At 40.1% G+C, this 20,540-nt stretch overlaps 1 protein-coding gene across 4 annotated transcripts; it reads left to right on the forward strand.

Annotated features, from left to right (window-relative positions):
- The first annotated feature begins 136 nt into the window (after positions 1-136).
- On the forward strand, positions 137-14,792 carry LOC141911934 (protein white-like). Of its 4 annotated transcripts, none has more exons than XM_074803052.1 (18): positions 137-1,087; positions 1,998-2,046; positions 3,161-3,347; positions 3,850-3,921; positions 4,080-4,178; positions 4,513-4,751; positions 4,916-5,018; positions 5,257-5,355; positions 6,972-7,009; positions 7,760-7,865; positions 8,587-8,721; positions 12,594-12,686; positions 12,884-12,941; positions 13,083-13,160; positions 13,507-13,612; positions 13,895-13,995; positions 14,217-14,290; positions 14,457-14,792. In XM_074803052.1, the coding sequence occupies exons 1-18, from the start codon at positions 616-618 to the stop codon at positions 14,556-14,558; spliced, it is 2,211 nt and encodes a 736-aa protein (XP_074659153.1). In that variant the 5' UTR covers positions 137-615; the 3' UTR covers positions 14,559-14,792. The 4 variants fall into 4 exon arrangements, with proteins under 4 accessions (XP_074659153.1, XP_074659151.1, XP_074659150.1 ...); XM_074803050.1 differs by lacking the exon at positions 8,587-8,721 and adding an exon at positions 9,907-10,047; XM_074803049.1 differs by lacking the exon at positions 8,587-8,721 and adding an exon at positions 10,572-10,754.
- Positions 14,793-20,540: the final 5,748 nt, after the last annotated feature.

Below are 20,540 nucleotides of genomic sequence, written 5' to 3' on the forward strand. Positions count from 1 at the left end.
ATCATACTCGCCGTTAGCGCTATATCGCAATATCGATTTAACAACTTATCAATGAGGTTTATCAGGTTTATCAGTAAACAGGATAAGACTGGTTCATTTCTTAAAACTATTGCATGACATTGACGACACACGCTAAATAGGAGCAGACGATATAAAAGCAAGCGCGATTCCTTGTGACTGTGACAGTACAACTTACATATAAACCCCGTCTCCAGTGGTCGGTATCACTGGTCCGAAGGGTAGTGTCTCAGTTTCAGCAGGGGACTCTTCTGAACTCAAAGGATCTTAGGATTATTGTACTGCGATTAACATTTCAAACAGCTGTCGCGTTTTCAACAGACAATTTCGTCAGGAATTTCATTTAGCTTTCCGTTCGATTGAGACTAAGAGATATTTCCGTTTGCGAGAAATCTCTCTATCTCTTGGATTCTGAAGCTAATACAGGAGACACTCGTAGACAACGTTCTTATATTTCGGTTTTAAAAGTCATCTTGGAACTTAATCGAAAAATGTGATTCTTGATTTTGAATCCGCCTTCGAACAATCTTGTCATTTTCGCAAAGAATATTCAATATTTCGTCGATCGAACTGTCCTAGAGGGATAAATTCGCGAAAATGAATTTCCTAGGTAACCCTACCGACGCGAGTAGCGTGATCAGTATGAGCGACTGGGAGAAGGAGGAAGTGAATCGCAGACGTCGAGGGGACGACGACGCCTTCGATTTAGAGTTCACCTCTCATTCGGAATCCGAAGATCGCCGAACGCTGATTACGCGGCGCTCGAAACGCACGGGTTCCCGCGCTAAGTACACGGAAACCAGTGAGTACACCAGCGAAGAGGAGGTCGGTTTCATTTCACGCAAAACGAAATCTTACGGCAGTAACAACGTCAGTTTGCACAACTCTTTCCGTAACGGTCACGATCACGCGAGCGGTTTGGGTAAATTTTCGAATTCCCAGCTGAGTATCGACGGCACTGCGGAGAAAATCACTTTAACTTGGAATAACGTGAACGTATATTTACCGGCGGATGGGCGCGGATGTTGTAAAGGCGAGAGCGATTACGTCAAACATATACTGAAAGATGGTAAGTGTAAGAAATAGATTCCTGGAAATATCGCAGGGGCTGCTGTTATTCCTGGAAATATCACTGGGGCTGCAGTTATTCCTGGAAATATCACAGGGGCTGCTGTTATTCCTAGAAATATCACAGGGGCTGCAGTTATTCCAAGAAATATTGCAGGGGCTGCAGTTATTCCAAGAAATATTGCAGGGGCTGCAGTTATTCCAAGAAATATTGCAGGGCCTGCAGTTATTCCTAGAAATATCGCATTAGCTGCAGTTATTCCTAGAAATATCGCAGGAGGCTCTCACAACTACCTGACTGAATTATAATCATAACGTTATATCATAACTGGACCTATAATTGTGGAACTGATGGGTTCAAAACTGTGGAACTGGGTTCAGAACTGTGGAACTGGGTCCAGAACTGTGGAATTGGGTCCAGAACTTTTGAACTGGGTCGAGAACTGTGGAACTGGGTTCACAACTGTGAAACTGGGTCTTGAGCGACTGTAATTGAATTTCCCACTATCATGAACTGAATGACTATTTTAAACTCCTTTACTTCAAAGTGCTTAACGAAAATTTGATACATTCAGAAAACACATTAAACATCGTGGAACATTGTGAGAGGTTGAACAGTAAGATTTCTATCCATTGAAAAACTGTTGAATTTTCCGTAAAAATATATTTCGCTTGAATCGAGAATAGTGAATTCAATATTCCGCCATCTTGAATTACTGAGCCTGGCACTGCCTACACCACAGTATAGGCAGCACTACAATAGGTGTTTTAGTTAAACTTAGATTGATTTCTAAGATTGATTGGCCCGATTCAACGGAAATTTACCCTCATTGAAAGAGAGTCATGTGATCAAAATAATAATTTTCCATCAGTGACAAAAGTCAAGTATTTGTTCTGATTACTATTTTCAGTAAGTGGAATGATAAAACCCGGGTCATTGTTAGCGGTTATGGGAGCGAGGTAAGTAAAATCGCTTATCACTTATCAGTTCGTCACTCGTGGATCGTGGTTTACCTCTACACGTGTCACGTGGTTCGCATACGGCAGATAACAACAGACGATGACCCGAAATACTCACACGAGTTGCCCATACATTGAAATCTGTTCTGTTCTGTTTGCTATAAGTCGTTCAGATCTTGGGCTGGTTGCATAGTCGAGACTTAAGTCCAAAAGTGGACTTAAATCTTAAGACTGGTCTCAGGTTGTTAGATAAGCTATAGAAATAAGATGGTCTTAGACTTGTCTTAAGTCTAAGCCCTGACTAAGGAACCGGCCCCTATAGGAACAAAACAGATTTTTTTTTGTTCCTCTGAAGATGAGGTTTAGTTTTAACATCGAAACTGTAAGATTGGTCATAGAACTAGGATGAGATTAGACTGGTCTTAAGTTGTTAGATTAGCTATAGAACTAAGTTGGTCTTTGATTGGTCTTAAGTCTATGCCATGACTATGCGACCGGCCCCCGAGACTTACCCAATGGATTGTTCATTTAACCCCACGACAGGACCCTGGCCTTTAAAGTGTCGCCCGCACCACACTATAAGCAGCCAGCAGGACTCGAACCCTCCTGTCACACTGCAATAATAGTGGATGCAAACAGCAAACACGCATTGGGCCTTAAATCTGTTATGTTTATGTTTGTCATAATTTCATACATTATCTTGAAGATACGAGATATATCTTTAGATAGAAATAATAACACGAATCGAATATAGATGGCGAATGAGTGGAGTATCGCCAGTCTACGGAGAGAAATACAACCTCATATTTCATCATAAATTTAAAATCTTATTTCAATTAGAAAATTAACAAAAGTGAAATTGAAATGATTTTATATGATTCCGTTTAGTTAAATGAATTTGGAAGAAATATTCTATTTTACAGTAAGGATGAAAAAATGATACCTTGTTTCTCCTAATCGACCGGATCACGGTAAACTGCAATAAAATATTTGATCATTTGAATATTTTATCAGCAGAAATGAGAAACAATGTATCAATTTTTTTTAGCCTAAAATTCATATTTTTGATATAAACTGTACTCCTGATATATGGCTGTATCGATGATATTTGTAGCGGGGCGGGTAAATCGACCCTACTGAACGTGTTGACATACAGAAACAGAGGCAAGTTGAAAGTGACCGGTGACGTGAGAGTAAACGGTCAACGAATCGGAGAGGGGATGACCGCTATGTCCGGCTATGTACAACAGGATGATCTGTTTATTGGAACTCTCAAGGTCAGAGAACATCTCTGGTTTCAGGTAAGGTCGAGGTCAATTCTGTTATCTTATTTCGATTTTTCTGTATGATTTATTTCATATTTTGGATTATCCGATATTGTGATATATATATATATATATATATATATATATATATATATATATATATATATATATATATATATATATATATATATATATATATATATATATATATATATATATATATATATATATATATATATATATATATATATATATATATATATATATATATATATATATATATATATATATATATATATATATATATATATATATATATATATATATATATATATATATATATATATATATATATATATATATATATATATATATATATTTGGATATCTCTGATATTGTGATAATATTTGGATATTATGATATTTTGGATATCCGATATTGTGATATTTTGGATATCTAGCATTGTTATATTTTTGGGATATCTGATATTGTGATATTTTTTGGGATATCTGATATTGTGATATTCTAATATATTCAGGCAATGCTACGAATGGATCATCATATATCTTATAAAAAACGTCTCCAGCGAATTGAAGATGTTTTACTAGAGGTAAATAACACAAACGAAATAAATGTTCAAACAATTTGTTGTTGATAGTTTATTTCGATGTTGTTTATTATATCAATTTTATCAAACTGATAATTTTTCAAACAATTGTGGATAGCTGTAAATTATAGTATATTTTGATGTTGTTGATTACATTGTAGTTAGGACTGATGAAATGTGCTGACAGTATTATAGGAATCCCCGGCAGAACTAAAGGCATCTCCGGTGGAGAAATGAAACGTCTCTCATTCGCTTCTGAGGTTTGTAACTTTTTAAGTTTGAAGCCACAGGTTCCAGCAACAACTCCGGGTTAGTGTTGTACAGTCGAATAACACCAGCCTAAGCTGATTTCGGTTCCATTTCAATCAAGACAATTTTCGACACTAAAGTCTCACGACTGTGCGACTGGTTCCTGTAATCGTCGGGTATAGAGTCGTTAAAACCGTTAAACAGAATTTGAATTCAAATATCACTACGAACGTTGTACGTTTCATTTAAGATGAATTTCACCCTTTCGCCATCTATACTCAATTCATGTTCAGATACAAAGCGATCTAGCCGGTGATGTTTATTTTTTTAAAAATTTGATTGCAGGTTCTAACGAACCCACCTCTGATGTACTGCGATGAACCGACATCAGGTCTCGATTCGTTCATGGCTCAGAATGTAATTCAAACTCTAAAGAATCTAACGGCTAAAGGGAAAACAATAATGTGTACGATTCACCAGCCCAGTTCTGAAGTATTTGAAATGTTCGATCGTCTGTTATTGATGGCTGAAGGTCGAGTTGTTTATTTAGGTCCGGCCGCTAAAGCGAGTGGATATTTTAAAAAGTAAGTCACATTCCGGGGCCTCACGAATGGCCTAAGAATGTAATGTTATTTCTAGGAATAAATTGTGTTTTTTCCTAGGGGTGAAGTGTTATTTCTAGGGATGAATTGTTTTTTTTCTAGGAATGAATTACTATTTCTAGGAATGTATTTTTGATTATTTCTAGGAATGGTTTCGTGTGTCCTATGAACTATAATCCAGCTGATTACTACGTCCACACTCTAGCTATAGTTCCCGGACGCGAGGAGGAGTGCCGGAAGAAAGTCGACGTAAGACCAAATAACAAACATGGCGGCCTACATAGAAACACCCCTATGACGTCATAAATTTTTCGAAGTGTTCATGAATCAGATGACAGACGCAATTTAATGACGTCATAGATTGATCCATGGAAGCGGCCATCTATTATTGAAGGATTTATAGATTGAATCTCTGGACAATTTTATGACGTCATTGGGAGACTTATGAAAGCAGCCATCTTCATATTGATATATTTATATTTTTCAGAAATTCTTCAACGACTATGAGACGTCAGATTTATTCAATGAAGTCATGGATGATATCGAGAATGTTACAAACGCCGCAACAACCGAGGGCGACTTCCTAGTAAGTAGAAAATATCGGAGCCTTCCTCGATCGTTGCGAACATCCCGGAGAGCCTTCCTCGATCGTCGTGACTCGGCCAGGAGGTATATAGGTATATCCCGGAGAGCCTTCCTCGATCGTTGTCACTCGGCCAGGAGTTATATCCCGGAGAGCCATCCTCGATCGTCATCAAGCTTATCTCACGCCCACCGCTCCCCCGCTGATAAATTGACCATGTATACAGTGTTGATTGTATTGTAATTTTGGTTCTTCCTCTGCGGTGGTCATTTTCAGAAAATTCTAAAGTAATATCGACGATGAATTCATTGTTGAAAAGTAATGAGAAAATGTCGATTTTAATTACTCAGAGTAGGTCGTGCCGCAATAACAACACCCAAAAAATATCAAGGAAATTGCCTGCGACGAGTTTTCATCAAAGGCAAGACGAAAGACGAATTCTTCTCGTGACATTTCTGTCTTTTTGAATTTTTGATCGATGATTTAAATAAAAAATTATAGTTTGTTTGTCCTTCGGGATTGTTTCTCCCGATCATTCGCGTTTAAAAGTGAAAATTACCAGGAAATCCTTCTTCAGGTTTTCAATTTTTTCGAAAAAAGATAAATTCTCTGTGAAAAATACTCGAATGATAATATATCTCTTTGCTCTTCGATTTCAAAACGCTGTTGGCCTAACGGAATAAATTCTTTGTTGGAAATCTTCCAATATTTAATGGGAAAGTCGGTACCGATATCCCCTACACCGAGCGAATATAAAACACCTAAAACTTTGATGAATCTTTGACGTCGACAGTGAGAGAGGTTCAACACTGATTGATTTGTTACTAAACTGCGCGACATGTTATAGCAAAAAGTGGAGAATCTGCCGCCTAAATGTCTACGCCTGATGATGATGAAATATGAAAATATGAAAATTAGCCCGACCACAGCTCTCCCTGACAGGTGTTTTGACTGGTGACCAGTCAGATGTGGTGGCCGGTGACCAGTCAGGTGTGGTGACCGGTGACCAGTCAGATGTGGTGACCGGTGACCAGTCAGGTGTGGTGACCGGTGACCAGTCAAGTGTGGTGGCCTGCGACCAGTCAGGTGTGGTGACCGGTGACCAGTCAGATGTGGTGACCGGTGACCAGTCAGGTTTGGCGGCCGGTGACCAGTCAGGTGTGGTGACCGGTGACCAGTCAGGTGTGGTGACCGGTGACCAGTCAGGTGTGGTGGCCGGTGACCAGTCAGGTGTGGTGGCCGGTGACCAGTCAGGTGTAGTGACCGGTGACCAGTCAGGTGTGGTGGACGGGTCTTTGTTAAGGCTGGTCTTTTAAAATCGGCCCCTTCACTGCATGAATACCTCAATGAAAAACAGCATGGCAACCAATAGAATCTTGAATTCCATCAGTGTCTAGTTTTATCAAACACGTAACACGTGACTGGAACAGGCGTATTGAGTTATTGATTTTACATTAGATGCTACAAAAAAGCGGCGCCGCTGCAGAATAAGACACTCATTTTACATAATCTAATTATTCGGCGGGTTAGAAATAAGAGAGAGAGACGAGCCACTCGATCTTAGAGATCTAAATCTACTTCAGTTGTTTCCTTTTCTTTCTTAATTCTTTTCTTTCTAGATCGAAGACGAAGAAGAGGCTTTCTCCGATCGATCCAGGTAAGGTCTCGTCGTGCAGACGATACGCATCCCCGATATTAAACGCCATCCGCGCAGACACGATTTTTACATCGAAAAATCGTTAAAATCACGGTCAAAATCTTCTATACGGACATTAAACAATTTCTGTTCACTAAGTATCCGCTAAAAATACCATAGTCTGCTATCCGCGGTGAGAGTCGTATCGTCTCCGTATTCTAACCTTGGACAACTACGATTTACAGCAGAACACTTTAGAAAACAAGGTCCTAGTTTTCAGAAAATGACTATCGTAAAAGTCGTTTAGTATTGAACTATGAAACGATAAAATACGGCCTGTCTCAGGTAAAGCCGAATGTTCCGTTTCTCATATTCTAAAATGTATACAGTTAAAGTCCGTCATAAGTCGGCCATCCAATACCACTGCTCTCTTTTTTAAATCTTAAAATAGGGATTGTCCCTGTTATTCATTTGGTTGGTAAATTTCGTTTGAATTTTTTGATTGAGTGTCCCTTACAGACCCACCACACCTGCCGGGAGCGAAACAGGGAGAATGATTTTTGAAATCGGAAATCGAAGTTCTCTTGCTCCCTAAACGCCAGCATTTTTCACGGAACAGATTTGCTCAATCCAACTCAAATTCATTGAAAATATTACCACGTATTCGTTAACGCTGTCACAGTCGTGTTATAACGCCATATTTTTCATCGGTCTCAACAACTGCGCCGTTATAAAGGACTTTAACTGTATATTGAATTTCGTAATTTACAGATATAAAGCATCGTTTTGGTGGCAGTTCTATGCTGTTTTCTGGCGCTCATGGGTCGGTACTTACCGCGACGTTTACGTGTTCAATACAAGACTTATACAAACTATTGTAAGTAACATTTCGATATAACGATATAGTGTCAGAATAATTTCAATATTTCATATGTCGAGAAAATATTCTTATTTTGTAAACGAGTTTAAAAGCTTGGCATGTGACGTCATCCGATGACATAGCACATCACGTGGCCTATGAACCATATAGATGTAGATTTAAACAAACATGGCGGCCTACACAACCCCCTCCCCCTCAGAGGGGCGTGGACTCACTGGGTCTCCTGCTAGGCGAGCACGTAATAGAATAGAGAATGGTTTATTTCTCTCTAACCAAACATTGGTATAAAGAGGTTACAAGAATTTATACAATTAACCCATCTAGTAGCGCCCTCTATGTGAATATCCGCTTGAATAAAGACGCCCCCTGGTGGTGTATTATGTAGATCGTAGCTGTAATGGTTGGGTCAATGTTTTGGCAGTTGGATAAGACTGAGTTTGCCGGTATCACCAGCACTAACGGAGCGCTGTTCTTTACTCTTACATATAATACGTTATGGAGAGTATTCGCTACTGTTACAGTGAGTTCACCGTGGTTACCGTTTCTATAGTAACTACGTTCTATACTAACCCGCTACCATCGACAGACGTAAACTCAAAAATAGCGCCACCTTTTAGGGAAATACGGCAGTTTGTTTATGATAAATTTTCCGAAATTGAATTGATTTAATTTGATTTTTCTTTTTGAAATAATTTTTCGATGAATATTTTGACTGTAGGTCATGTCTATAATATTCGGTATTCTGTATTTGAGTAACGACGCGACCTCTGGCGACGGAATCCTAGGTATCAATGGCGCTATTTTCTTTACGATCATATGGAATTCTACTCGCGTAGTAATGACGAATGTAACAGTGAGTGTCGGAACTATTCCGTCGTAGGCGGATAACGATGATTAATCGCGCATTGATCGAGTGAGGAAGCCGCTATCGATCAATACGCCCTCTATTATCAATCAGCGTAATTAGGGGTATTCTGAATCACGTGATCTAGTCGCCATCTCCTGAGACTGGTGTCGCGGAATCAGATGCCTCAACGGCAGATTGACTGATTACATTGAAGAGTCACATCGGGGCAGCAGCTGACTTTTACCCTTCTATTGTAAGGGGGGGGGTCGTTCTATGACGCCGGTATAACAAGCTGTACGGGCGTGAATTCAAAATGTGAATCGATTGAAATATCTTTAGCAAATACAAGAAATTAAGTATTTGTGTTTATTTTGCGTTGCGACGATATTTTCAAAGTAAATATCCTACATCACGGAGCCTGCGTGTCAAGTAGTCTAGGGTACACCCTCGCGTGTTGGTTATTGGAGTGTATTTGTTTGAACCTTGTTTGAGCTTTGATGATTGAAAGTCGTGACCGCCGCTTCACTGAGAACCTCAGTATCTGATGACAAATAAGACACAAACGAACTAATATTCACAGCAGCCTACTATCATATTACTGTGACTTAAAGTCCGTACATGATGCGATATAAATACATGTAATTATAAATAGCAAAAATGACGCAATTTCTTCACTTTGAAACAAGGCACTGTATCAGTAATACTTCGTAAGCAACAAGATAATTTGAGCCGCAATGCGTGTCTCTCGTCGCCCGCATGCGCCTGACCGTTCAGTAAATCGATATATTCTATTTGGCGTGTATATAGGTGATATCTCTACTGGTGGGTGCTGTTTGGTTGGAAAGTAGCACCGTCCGCGACACAAACGGGGTCCTGTTTTACTATATCATTGCCGTATCGGGGCGTTACGTGTTTCAAACAGTTTCAGTGAGTGCGTTGTTGAGAACCTCACTAGCCGCAGCCCGCTTTCCGATAGCGAAATATATATAATTATGTATATTCAAAAGAATGAAAATTAAATCACAATACGGAACTCAAATCAGGGGCAATACCTGTTAATTAGGGGTAGGGAGATCATCCTTAATCTCCCTCACTAGGTGGAGCCCGCGGGGGTCAGGATTCTTTATTTTGACTACTGGTCTTCAATAATTGAAAATGTTTAAATTCAAATTATGGTTTCTATGGATACAGGTAATATCGCTGGTTGTTGGATTGTTGTTTATGAGTGAAGGCGGTTCCAGTTTGAATGAAGTGGCCATTTTGAATATAAACGGTGCTTTGTTTTATATGGCTATATTTTCAACATTCCGCAATTTGATGGGAGTCATTTCAGTGAGTCGTCTGCGCGCGCACAACGCGATCACATGGCACCGAGATCACAAAAGTGATCGCATCCACCTTGTATAGGCTGTTCTAATTTCGGTGGCGGAATATTATCAAAATTAATTAGACAATATCCGGGAGCCCGAGTGAAGTTTCCGAGTACACAGTATTAGTGCAAGTTTCAACTCCCCTCATTGCCCGATCCACGCTCTGTTTCACCATACTCGTGAAACAGGTGATCGTGAGCTTGGTCGTAAGCGCCTGCGGCTACTACGACCGCAGCAGAAGTACAGATGGCGCTAGCAGTCTCGATGTCAGTCCAGCAGCCGAAGAGATTGACCGGAACGATGATGTTTTTTTTTGTGATGGGATGGTATAATAGTAATACTAGATTTTCGGAACACGCGTTTATGAAATTGTTTTGGCCGCTTGGCTTTTCGAGCTTTGAAGCTTCAAATGACAAAATAAGAGCCTCGGCATTTCACAGTTTTTAATTCAGCGCGTTCTCTCTCCCTCTTTTATCCACGGAACAGTTAAGCGCTGTTGTGATCGGTATAAGCGCCTTCGGTGCCCAGATTTACTACGACCGCAGCGGAAGTATAGATGGCGCTAGTAGTAGTCTAGATGTCAGTCCAGCCGTTACTAAGACGTTGACCGGAATGATGATGTATTTCGTCATCAATATGACCTGGGAGAACATGATTTGGATCCTAGATGTATGAACAACACATTTACCTCGGCTCGTTCGCGAGCAATTTCCCCGCTTGGCTTTTGAGCTTTTTTGAGCTTCCAACACGGCATTCTTAATATTCACATTTTGAATTTACGTCTGTTGCGCATGCGCGATTCGGCTTGAACGGTGTTAAAATTTGAATAATGATTATATCCACCGAACTCGATAGATGGCGCCACACGTTTGACGGTTTACATTCATTCCGCTTCTTTCTGAAGCTCATGTTTTATTTACAGTTTTGATTTTTCAAAAAAAGAAAAATGAAAATGTCCTACTTTTTCGTTACCAGATTGTGGCTATCTTAGCGGCAACGCTATATTACGGTCAGGACTCGTCGCAGGAAGACAGTATCATGAACATAAATGGTTGTATGTTCTTTTTCCAAACGAACATGAGTTTCGCAAATCTGTACATGGTTCTACAAGTGAGTGGAGTGAATGTCATCCGTCAACTAGTATTACCCCAGTCCCCACGCACATCCGTCGATTAGTGAACACGATTGTCAATAATACTGTGTACTCGGGCGGCTCCGGTCTTTGACTGTACTGGGCTGGCTCCGTACTTTGATTGCACTGGAGTAGCTCCAGTGTTTGTAATTGAACTGGGCGGTCCGGTGTTTGAGATTGTACTCGGGCGGCTCCGATGTTTGATTTCGGGTAAATTCAACGTTGATTTCTTAATCGCTATTTTGAATAATTTGAGGCTATGCTAAACACCTCCCACAACTCACCTAGAAAACTACCATATCCCGCGTAATATAACCGATTAAACCGGGGTCAATTTCACACCAACCTGGATTCTAGTTGTTGTGATAATATTATCGAGAATGCTAACACATTTTCAATTATAGCAATTATTTTCAACAGTGAAATTGTACCCCCACACCCCTACGACAGTGAGCACGGACAGTGGATTGCGTTCTGTGAATTGGTAATTGCTCGAACGCAACATGATCAAAACAAGATTCTCGATAATCATCAGAAATCAACGTAATATGTCGACCACGATTCCACTCGATAAACCGAGATATATCTTAATAAAGTGTGTCCAATTAATTGATGGATTTATTTCGGAATAAAATTCACAGTTAAAGACACTCGAGATGTTAAACCAATGTCTCAGTAATTATCGAATGCATGGTCATCAGATTTCGAATTTTAAAACTAATATCGACCTCCTGGGGTTGCAGGAGTTATCTCAAAGTTCGATGACTCAATTAACAGTCGACACGTATAAAGGACATGATAATAGCTGTTATCTGATGGAGTTAACTCTTTTGAGAAACTGTGAAGAGGGTCCAGAATCAAGGACGAGCTATAGCTTGAAGAGCGAGCGGGTGGGGGGGAGGCGTTTGATTTGAGAAACTTTGTCCATATTGCAAATCGTCTTGCGTCTTATCTGGCATTGATTGAAGATAAAATCGGTTTTTAAATGATCTATTTTTCTAAAATGAAGTCCGAAGAAACGATTATTTACTGATTTAGATATAATCTATGATTTTAAAACGTTGATTTTAGACCAATATTGATTTTGCTCATGCGCCAAAACCGCCTACCATAATATCATAAACAACTATATAATCAACAGTTATATTCGAATATATATTTACAACATTATTTAGAAATTAAGATCACACAAAAAGTTTATAATCATCTGTTGTGAAAAATAGATAAAAAAGAAAAACTGTTTCTAAAAATGCAAAATTGAAATGAAGATGAAAAAGAAGAATTTCAAATTATCGATTATTGAATAAATTATTAATTTCTTTTGAATTGAAATTGAATTGTAGAATATAAATATATTTCAATCGATGAATTTGCAGGTTTTCCCCACGGAAATGCCGCTGTATTTCAGGGATTACTCCAACGGAATGTATCGTCCTATCATCTACTTCACCTGCAAGTCACTTGCCGAGGTAAGCGTCTACGTCTATTTCATATCGAAGCCGCCATCTTGGATTTTGCCGAAACTTTGCCCAGATCTCGTGTGATCTTAACGAAATCATAACGTGCTCCAAGATGGCCGCCGTTTCAATGCACGATTGTTAAGATTTTGTTGAAGAAAATCTTTGAAAGTATTTTTCATGATAATGTTTGTCTATTTTTGTCGTAGCTACCGATATTTATCGGTTTGCCGGCTCTGTTTGTCGTCGTTTCCTACTGGATGGTCGGTAAGTATTACACGATATATCGCAACGCCACGCGATTGTGAAATATAGAAATTCATCAAAATCTCTATTCGCTACTCTTCCGGTTTCTCGTAAAAGTGTCAAAATTCAATTTCGAATCTAACGTATTATTTATAACTGCAGGTTTGTACCCGGATGCCGGTAAATTCTTCGTCTGTTTAGTAACGGTCATCATTGTTGCCAATACAGCTGTATCGTTCGGTGAGTGTCACGTGACCATCATATGCTCGCCTAACGCGATAGATGGCGCATAATTTGAATTGAATTGATTTGAATTGAAATCAACAAAATTGCTCAGATTTTAATTGAAACGTATACGAATGTGTTAATTAAACTTGTTGTCCATTAGTTAAGTGAAAAAAAACTTCAATCTGACCAGATTCTGATTTTGAAAATGGTTCATTGGAACGTCAGATTCTCTTTAAAGTTTTCTTCAGTTTATTGTAGGTTTTCGCTTTGCATTAACGTTTATTATTGTTATCCTTATTAATATTGACATAATTATTATTATTATTATTATTATTATTATTATTATTATTATTATCAGGTTATATGATATCTACATGCAGCAGTACTGTGAAGATAGCCATGTCGCTGGCGCCACCTTTAACGATTCCTCTCATGTTATTCGGTGGATTCTTCCTCAATTCGGGGTCAGTTAAAATCTGAACTTTTTCACATTATAAAATATCTCATCAAACCAGACAAAGTTCAGGGGCTCCATTTGCTCAAAAGTTGGTTAGAGAGTTCACCAGTGGGTAGTTGACGTGGTGACAATGGAAAGTTCATTGTTACCACGGTATTTATCCATCAGTTATTTTTAACCAACTTTTCAGCGAATGGCTCTTGAAAGTTTTTCCAGAATAAGGATTTACCCCCGGGGGCCTTAATTCTTACCGCTATTTTGTTATTTTCAAAAATTTTTTTTTTTACAGATCGATTCCGAAATTTCTCGAATGGTTGAAATATTTGTCGTGGTTTCAATACGCAAATGAGATACTAGTAATTAACCAATGGGATCAAGTGACGTCAATAGGTACGCACGTGACTTCATTGAGAATTCAGTCGGAAATTGAAGTTTGTAAATTCAAACATCTGTCTGAAATTCAGTTTCCTCAGAAGAAATCGTGAAATATTCATCATAGTTTGACATGTTTTGATATAAACGCTGAATGCGGTGATATATCATCGTGTGACGTATCTGTCAGCAATTGTATAGTGCGTTCTGAAATATTCGTCACGTTTCCTATTTTGCAGCTTGTTCAAATATTAACAGCACTCTTTGTTATAACGATGGAAACGAGGTTATCGCAAGTTTGAATTTCGATAAGGTAAAAGGTTTTAACGGTTTTAACGGCTGCTACAACTAATGGCTCTTATTTACAACACAACATCTTGAATTATTTGTGGGATGTCACATTTACCTGCCCGGAAGTCGACAGTTCAACAAGGTACCCGGATAAGAATGACGAATTTTTTTGTTTTTGACTTTTTCAGAATAATTTCGGTTGGGATTTTCTGTATTTGTTTTGTTTATTGTTCGGCTATCGACTGGTGGCGTTCCTGGCGTTATTGATAAGAACTAAACGTCACAATTAAACCCACCGGAAGCAGCGATTCGAACTCAGACCAGAATGCCTCAGTAACGTACAACCGGAACAGGAAGTACTGTGCGTACAAACCGTTGTACGTCGAAGTTGTTTTTTGGTTGTTTCTATTTTCTCGTGAATAATGAGTTATCAAACTGTGAACGATCAGATCCATTAATAATTAATTTTTGTTAATCGTTTATTACTCACACAATTATTACCATTATGAAATATTATTACTAATAAACAAATATTATATAACAATACTTAAGTTTAGTGTAAATGTCATTTCGTAGAGGGCGCTCTATCTTTTTTCTGCCGACCATTTTGTTTTCGATCTATGCGCATGCGTATCACACGTTCTATACAGTAGGCGAGTTTTCCTTCATTTTCTGTTTCCATTTTTACTGGTTGCTTGCGACGGCTTTACTTAGTCCACGCACAGAAAGCTATTATCCTTCTCTCTTCTAATGATTGTGCTTGTTTTTTACGATTGTTTCTTTGTTTTTATTTCTCGTTCAATCTCTATGTGCACCCCCTACACCCTCCCCTTGGATTCGCCCTGATTTTGGTAAAACTGTGCTCCTATTTCTCGAGTTCTCAGATATTCGGATGATTTCATCTGAGCGATTATGCGTCATTTGGAGACAGAATTTCATCGGCGGATATTTACAGCAGCCGTCTGTTACGGGGGGAGTAGGGAGAGGGGGGTAGGTATCGAGGGGCGGGTGGCTGCGAATGAACACCTCGGATATTACCGTCTCGTGTATCGGGTTACCGTAAAAACTGTGAGTTGAGATATTTGATCGAATTAGAATCATTGTCAGCACGCTCTCTCTCTCAGTCTCAGTCTCTCTGGGTTTGTAGTATCGCATTACCAATAATATCTATACATCTATTACTGAAATTGATGATGCACCAGACACAAAAATATCTTCTCTCTCCCCTCTCCAATTTCTTCTCTCTCTCTCCCTCTCTCTTCTCTCCACTCACCTCTTTATTGTCTCCTCCCTCTCTCCTCTCTTCTCCCCCCTCACTCCTCTCCTCTCTCCTCTCTCCTCCCCATCATCTCTCCTCTCTCTTTTTTCTCTCTCCTCCCTTCTTTCCTCTGCCTCCTCTCTCCTCCCTTCTCTCCCCTCACCTCTCTTCTCTCTCCTCCCTTCTCTCCTCTGCCTCCTCTCTCCTCCCTTCTCTCCCCTCACCTCTCTTCTCTCTCCTCCCTTCTCTCCTCTGCCTCCCCTCACCTCTCTTCTCTCTCCTCTCTCCTCTCACTCCTCTCACTCCTCTCCTCTCTTCTCTCCTCCCTCCATCTCCCCTCTCTTCTCCTCTCTCTTGAAGAAATACAATGGTTCCTATTCCGAAATAACAAACGAATAACAATTTTTACGTAATTTTTTTAGGAGTTTATTTCGACCGGATTCTCAGAACACAATGAATTATACAAAAAACCTTTACAAAAATCCGAAGAAATTCATTTTCCACATCGATCGGGCTGTGGACAATTTCATTATATTTCCAATTATCCAAGTATATGTCTGTAGGATAGGGGGGGGGGGGGAGAGGGGAGAGAGAGTGGGTGCGCATTGAACTAAATACAGAGTTTATATACCCCTGAGGAACAGACGACGGTTAACACTAAAATGCGGTCGATGTTTTCAATTTAGAAATAAAACACTTTTATTGAATTAAATTCGATTGGTTTTGATTGTTCTCCGCGCGAGCGCGCTACGACCGAAGTGACAGACATATCGTCTGCTGAATACCTCATGCTCACTCGGGAATACGTTGAAAAACTAAGGTATCAGTTTTCCACACAGGAATTTGCTCCCTAGCCGGGACTCTAAAAACTGATGAAACGTTAGCCAAATTGTTTTCGAAAAATTTTTTACGAATCTCAAGTTAACTGTGACGTGTTAAGGGGCGGGGGAGGGGGGGGGGGGCTGTGAAGGGGCGTACAGGGGTAGCGTGACACTATGTTGTTTTTCTCAAAGTAAATTCGTATCGTGATTGTTGGAATAAGAAAATCTCGCGAGATCTCGTGAGAATAGAAACAGAATCCGCTACTGGTGAGAACCGCAATCTGGTTAATCGTCTGCCAATGCGCCCAGCGACCGTTGCACCGACAGTCACGTGTTAAATTCGAATTCATTAAAAAACAACTTTTAAGTTTTCGATTTCCCTTTGCTGTTTGCGCATGCGCAATACGTCTCATCGATAAGCGTTTCATCTGGTGCTGGGGATTTCGTTTCGGATGAAGTCACGTGTCATGTGTCACGTGCGCGTATTGCGCTGAAGGAAAACAGTCACGTGATGATCGTCTTAAACTCGAGGGGTTTCGATCGGGTTTTTAGATGAAAGCACGACACGCGCGCCCCCTAGTGAGCTGTCTGTCTCGTTCTACGTGGTCCGGCCAAGAACTGAAATAAGAAATCAAAAAGAAATTAGATTCACAGGTCTAACTTTCAAAGGTGTTCTTAGATTGAATCTGAGAAGCCGTATTCGATGTTTAGGCAACTGTTAACAGTATCGCTGCAACGATCCCGCCCTAGAAATAAGAATTTGAGATTTGAAGAGATTTTTACTGCGGTTGTTAGTTAATATATATTTAGTTATTCGATATTTTCTATGGTTTAATGGGTCCGTTTCACAATCCCACCCTAGAAGTGGGAATTAGAGATTTGAAGATGTGTTTATTGGATGATTTTGATGGTTATGCGGGTCATTTCACAATCCCAAGTGTTACCCAGGAGAGGAAGGGTGTCGGTTGATGATCGATTGATATCTCTTACTATTATTTCGAGCGTGTAAAGTGTCAAATTTCATTCACACGTACACTGCCTCAGTCTCTCGCGAGATATTCGACAATCTCGCGAGAATTGTCCGTCGGTTGATAATGAGTTTTCTCACTGAGCGTCACAGGTTTCATTCTCGCGTCTTACGAAATTGTGCGCCAACATCATTTTCATCCGGTACGGAAATCGACACCGAGTCTGAAGTTTTCGCACCGAACGTTAAGTGAAACCGTCTCGAAACGCGTCGACAGAACAGGAAAATATCATCCAACACTTCTTCTCGCGTTTCGATTCAGTTATAACCATTTATCGCCACCAAGCGGTTTTTATCGGAACTAATCTCCCGTCAATGTTATGAGTCCCGAAACCATCTTGATAAATGAATTACATTCAGACATGCGACTTCCGGGTTCTAAAACCCACACCAATCACACAACTGTCGAACAAACCCCTGTTTCTCTCCCGGCAGGTGTGGTTGGTTCATAGGGGACACCGAATCAAAAAAAAAAAACAATCAAACGAAATCTACCAATCAAATAGATAACAGGGTCAATCCCCATTTTATGATGAAAAAAACCAAATCTAATCTGAAGCACAATCGGTAGTAATTCAGTTGGTTTAGGTAAACCCCGGGTAAGACGTGGTTTAGGAGGAATAATAAGGTAGCCTTATGCGCTTTTTACACATGATAATAAGTGATATCCATCGACGACCTTTTGTGAATTGTTTTTTGTTGTTATGGCGAGTCTTAAGCATTGATGGGCAAAGAAACAATTGGTAACACATGTACGTGCGCGCCCTCTATATGTGGAGATATGGGTGACTTACCGCTAGACTAGGCACACACTGTGATGTGACGGGATTTTTCACCCAGCCCGGTTTACATCTTCGGAACATTCGTTTTTTCATATCTGATGAGAAGTAGGCCTCGTCGAACGGGTTCGACTCGAAATCCTTCTTGTCCATACCTCCCAGATTGAAGTACGGGTCCGTGTCTAAATCCGCGTCGATAGAGGTCGCCACGTTACCGAGTAGCAACACTGCAAAATACAACAATAGAGAATAAATCAATCGATTTGTATAAAAGCTGGATACATCCCTCTGTTTGCTGGTAGCGCCCTCCTGTGAGCGTTCAAGTAATTATTATGACATTTCAAGATTCCTGTTAATATCTGTGCGGGGAACGTGTGTAATTCAAGCAGCTCATTAATTCTCGTCTGCTCATGTCTGGTATTGCATGTCTGTCTGTCCGTTTGGCTGTCTGCCTCGCTGCCTGTACGTTTGGCTGTCTACGTCCTGTCTGTCTCTGCCTGCCTGTCTGTATGTCTGTCGTTGTCTGCCTCGCTGTCTGTCCGTTTGACTGTCTACGTCCTGTCTGTCTCTGCCTGCCTGTCTGTATGACTGTCGTTGTCTGCCTCGCTGCCTGTCCGTTTGACTGTCTACGTCCTGTCTGTCTCTGCCTGCCTGTCTGTATGTATGTCGTTGTCAGGCTGTCTGTCTCGCTGTCTGTACGTTTGGCTGTCTACATCTATCTATGCTAGCCTACTCGTCTTTTTGTTCGTCTGTACATTTTTTTGAGTAATCAAACAATCCAACAACTTTTACACTGAAATCGTAACTGACAACCGGTGGTCACGTGGTGTGTCTATAATGACCGTAATGAGCTACAGCCCTGTTAGCTGGTAGTACCGGTCACCGCTGGTTGTGATTTAACCCCTGCTGTACTCACCACGACTGCGCTGTCGCATTACTGCAAAAATAACAATCTCGAAATGGCGTCGAAATTGCGGAAATGTCGCTAAATTGGTTTCCTCTAGTGATAACCGATAGTATTGTTGAGCACGTGATTTAGTTGTTTCCGCAAAGACTGTAATTTCCTATTGTCGAGAGCCGCATTTTTGTAGTAAAACATCTACCGGATGTAGAATGACGTCATTGATGGTGCGGTTAGGGAACAAGCAGTTCTGAGTCAAGGGGCGCGGGGAGAGGGAGGTGTGAATGTCTCCCCCCTTTCCACGTAAATCGAAATATGATTCTACAATCGTAATTCAAAATTTTGAATTTCGATTGATCGCAACTGAATTGCTTAAGGGAGCATCTCAAAATTTCAAAAACTCCCAATAGGCAATGCATTAGATAAATTATGAAAAACATTGTGAAAAACCTTTTGAACTCTGAGGAACTTAACAAAAAGGCCAACAATTTCTCGTGCAGATTGTTAGTTTTCTCAAACAAACATTTCTTTTTTTCATTAAAGTTCAAATCCTATATAGCAATGGTCGATAGATCAATCCACGATAGGCTTTCAGCACCCCCTCCCCCACTTCTGCGCGTTATTCTAATTGAAATAGGCGATAGAAATTTTGAGATGCTCCCTTACGCCGCACGTTACGACACTAAAACAGGGATGGAAATTATTCCGGAATTATCTACAACAAATAGATATTTGACGAGAGATGTAATATCTGAGAATCATGTCCCTACAACGGTTGGAATACCTGCGTCGTTACTGCGTATATACCTGTACATTGTTATTATTTCATTTCCGCTGATAACGTTTAAATTATTCATTACGCATAAACATTTATTCCATTTACCGTTCACGTAAAATACACGTAAATTCAACGTTAACGTGATTGTTGGCGGCTACGGTTACGTACAGTAAATGGCCGTACGAGTCCCCGGCCGTCAATCATATTCATCTTTTATCTTCTTCCATGTAGTCTACCAGCCTTTTTCATTACCTTACACTCCTAACACTTACTCCGGGAGTTACCAATACTCCGGGAGTTAACAGTACTCCGGGAGTTAACATTGATACCAAGCCATAAGCTATACGCCCCGTGTCTGACTAGACATTTTCATACAACTAACATAATGTATTGTCTGTTAAAACTGTACTCTGGAATAAGTAACAATACAGTTGGTTCAGCTGGCCTCGTCTCGGTATACTTTCTACTTGTAAGGTCGCCATTGATCTAAATTTTCAACAAACCCCTCTCCCCAAATACATATTATATTGACGGTCATAAACGGACGAGTTTCTGTACTTCCACATGCGCGCATGCGCACTGATTTCCCGTAATCGTTTTTAGATTTGGCAAAAAACTGCGATGCGCAATGCGTCAGATTGTACCCACTTCCGGTTACACGATGTCGCGTAACTGGACCGCGCGCTGCGATGCTCTACAACGTTTCTA

This window comes from Tubulanus polymorphus, chromosome 10 (assembly GCF_964204645.1).
Source record: "Tubulanus polymorphus chromosome 10, tnTubPoly1.2, whole genome shotgun sequence".
Lineage (NCBI taxonomy): Eukaryota > Metazoa > Nemertea > Palaeonemertea > Tubulaniformes > Tubulanidae > Tubulanus > Tubulanus polymorphus.